The 3,547-nt window shown below is 52.7% G+C and overlaps 1 protein-coding gene across 1 annotated transcript in view; it reads right to left on the bottom strand.

The window, feature by feature from the left end:
• Positions 1-3,547, bottom strand: part of DQX1 (DEAQ-box RNA dependent ATPase 1) — a 9,861-nt gene that overhangs the window by 4,413 nt on the left and 1,901 nt on the right. The window contains exons 2-3 of the mRNA XM_031065362.1: positions 1,981-2,174; positions 9-177 (exon numbers count right to left, since the gene is read on the bottom strand). Coding sequence (XP_030921222.1) covers positions 9-177; positions 1,981-2,174 — 363 coding nt within the window. The remainder of the gene's footprint in view (positions 1-8; positions 178-1,980; positions 2,175-3,547) is intronic.

Below are 3,547 nucleotides of genomic sequence, written 5' to 3'. Positions count from 1 at the left end.
GAGGTGACCACGACGAGGCGCAGGGCCGGGCGCTGGCGCAGCACGTCCTTGAGCAGCCCCAGCAGCGCGTCCGTGGGCACCGTGCGCTCCTGAGCCTCGTCCAGCACCACCACCCCGTACTGCCGCAGCAGCGGCTCCGACGTCATCTCCCGCAGCAGCATCTCGTCCGAGCAGAACCTGACACGGCCGTGACCCATCAGCAAGGACCCCTGGCTGAGGGGACACCTCATCCCTCCCTAGGGCAGACCCCTCCCCATGTGGCAGACTGCCAAGCAATGCGTATCCTATTTGCTCCTTCTGCTGTGGTCACCATGTCACCACACTGTCACCATGCCACACACCTTCCCTGGCATTTATCCTAGATTGCCAAGCAATGTGTATTCTATTTGCTCCTCCTGCTGTGGTCACCATGCCTCGGTTTGGAAAGCCAGGTGTGTGCTAAGGAAGGCAGGAGCCTCCCCTGAAATGGAGAATGTAAACCCTCCCCACTCCTCTGAATTGTTATAAACTTTAAATTAAGGGGCTCTCAGTTAAGGGGCTCTCAGGCAAAAAATATGGGAGCAGGAAATAACAGTTCTTTACAAGGGAAGAAAATAAAAAGATAAAATAAACAATGCAGTAAACTAAACCAACACTGACAGAGTCAGAACCCAGCCTGACACCCTCTGGGTCAGGGTGCTGGCAGCAGTCCCATTGGAATTGTGGCTCAGCCCTCCTGCAGTGCCAGGGGTGGTTCTGCTGGAGCAGGGATCCTGGAGAAAGGTGCAGTCTTCCTCTGAAGATCCAGTGGAAGAGGCAGCTGCTGTTCCTCTGGGAAATCCAGTGGAGAAGCTGAGCTGGTGTTCCAGAATCTCCAGATTCTATCCAGGTAGGAATGCCTGGCTCCTCCCCCTGAGCAGAGCATGTCCTAGTGGGATGCTGTAGTTCTTATCAGCCATGCAGTGACATTCAATAGCTGTTATCAGCAGATGTCCCCTCCCAGGGGAGGAGTGATTGTGGAAGAGATAAGGAAAACTGCCCACTTGACAAAAGACAGCTGCCATGCAGATGGTATAGAATTCATCTTGCCTTGCAATCTGGGACACAGCACACTGTCACCATGCCACACACCTTCCCTGGCATCTATCCTCGATTGCCAGGCAATGTGTGTATTCTATTGCCATCTGTTGGAGGTGGGGCAGTTATCTTCTGTTCATTGGGCAGTTTTCTTTATCTCTTCCACAACCAATCCTCCCTCCAGGAGATCTCTTCTGTTAATGGGCCATTAATCATTAATTATCTTCTGTTAATGGGCCATTAAGCATCACTGCATGGCTGATAAAATTCCATCATCCCATTGTGAGATGGCCCACCCAGGGGAGGAGCCAAGCATTCCTACCTGGATACAATCTGAGATTCCGGGACACCAGATCAGCCTTTCCACTGCATTCCCAGAGAAACAGCTGCTTCTTCCACTGGATTCCCAGAGGAAGACTGCACCCTTCTACAGGATCCCTGCTCCCACAGAACCACAGCTGGCACTGCAGGAGGGCTGAGCCACCATGGGATGGGACTGTGCCACCACCCTGACCCACAGAGTGTCAGCTCCTGCTCTGACTCTGTCAGTGTTATTTTGACTTACCGCACTGTTAATTTTATTTTCATTTTCTTCCCTAATAAAGAACTCTTATTCCTACTCCCACATCTTTGCCTGAGAGCCCCTTAATTTCAAATTTATACCAATTCAGAGGGACGGGGTTTACATTCCCCATTTTAGCAGAGGCTCCTGCCTTCCTTAGCACACACCTTTGTCTTTCCAAACCGAGACAGCCCAGATCAGCCCCTCCCTACAGCAACCCCATCCCCAGAGCAGCCCCTCCCCAGAGCAGCCCGTGCCTCTCCCCAGCGAGGCCAGCCTGGATTAAGGGATTAGGCGGGGTTTAGCGGGATTAGGGCGCCGTGCTCCCGTTCCCAGCACGGGCCCCGCAGTCCCTGCCCTACCTGAGGATGGTGTCAGCAGTGCAGCAGTCCTCGTGGGGCACACAGTAGCCCACCTCGTGGCCCAGGTTCAGGTCCATCTCGTCGGCCACGCGCAGGGAGAGGCTGAGGGCGGCCAGGCTGTGGGGCTGGGTGCAGGCCACCAGCCCGTGGGCAAACGACATGGACAGGGCGTACTCGGCGCACCACTGAGGGATCTGTGGGGACAGGGCATGGGTGGCGTGGCTCCAGGACTGTCCCCTCCCTGCTGTGCCACTCCGAAGGGCACAAAGATGCTTCCCATGGATTTGCCTGCAGGATCTCCAGGGCCAGGGGCTGTCCAGAGGCACTCAAAGCTCATTTTGTGTGAAAATGCCTATTTTATGATTGGCTTTTTGCAAATATTAAAATGAATATTATATTATGTGCTATGTTAGAAAGTTATGCTCTATTAATTTTGTTAAGTAGTGTGTTAAATATAGTTTTACGTTATAACAAAATGCTAAAATAGAAACTGTGCTATGTAAGATATTTTTAAAGAGAGGACTCGCAGAGAGATAGCAGCCACAGGATACCTAAATCTTTCAGAGAAAGAGAATTTATTGCTCCATTATCAGGAGAAATGAACTTCTTCCCACCTCACTCAGCCCTGAAGAGCTGTCAGGATTCAGAGGAAGAAGCTGACACTGACCAGACAGAATCCTGTGTTTGATGGAATTTATGCATCATGTATGAGGTGTATGAATATGCAACAGGCTGTTGCTTTTAAGGGTTAATCCTCTGTTAACGTGGGTCTTTTTTCGGGCTTATTTTGCCCAGAAAAAGGTACCTGGACTGTCTGCAACTCTTTGTTTCTATTGTCTCATATTGTCCTAGTCCAAATTGTCCAAAATTTTTCTTAGTCTAATTATATTGTTATTTTTATAACCATTTTATTACTACTAAACTTTTAAAATTTTAGAAACAAGTGACTGGTGTTTTTCACAGGCAGGATCTTTCCTCTGCACTCCTGTCACCTCTGAGCCCCACAGGCTGTGACAGGAGCCCCATGGCCCCACACCTGCAGCTTCCTGCCCTGGTGTGGGACACCATGACCCTGTTCTCACATGAGGGACATGGCACAATGGCCTGGGAAACCCCCAGAGGGACAGGGAAGGGATCACCAGGGAGCAGCTGCTGGCCACGTGCCCGGCCTGACAGCGTGGGACAGTGCCAAGGCCACGCAGATGTCCCTTTGGCACCAGGGACCCGAGTCCTGCTTTCCTCCTGTCACCCCTGAGCCCCCCACGAGCACTGCCTGTGCCTCAGTGTCCCCAGGGCCCTGCAGGGACTAACAGCAGGGTGCTGCACCCAAAAACACCAGCCCTGGGGCCCGCACAGGAGCTTTGATCCCCAAATCCGGCAGCGCCAGCCCAGCCCAGGAACTCAGCAGGTCACACCCAGGCAGCTGATTTGGTTGAGCACCTGGAGCTCAGGGCCAACACCCCGATATCCTGGGGGACCCAGCCCATTCCAACACCCCGATATCCTGGGGGACCCAGCCTGATATCCTGGGGCACACAGCCCATTCCAACACCCCGATATCCTGGGG

The sequence above is a fragment of the Geospiza fortis genome, unplaced genomic scaffold (genome assembly GCF_000277835.1).
Source record: "Geospiza fortis unplaced genomic scaffold, GeoFor_1.0 scaffold1695, whole genome shotgun sequence".
In the NCBI taxonomy this organism is placed as follows: domain Eukaryota; kingdom Metazoa; phylum Chordata; class Aves; order Passeriformes; family Thraupidae; genus Geospiza; species Geospiza fortis.
Note: the sequence above shows the minus strand (reverse complement) of the source record. Positions and strands in the feature narration are given on the sequence as shown.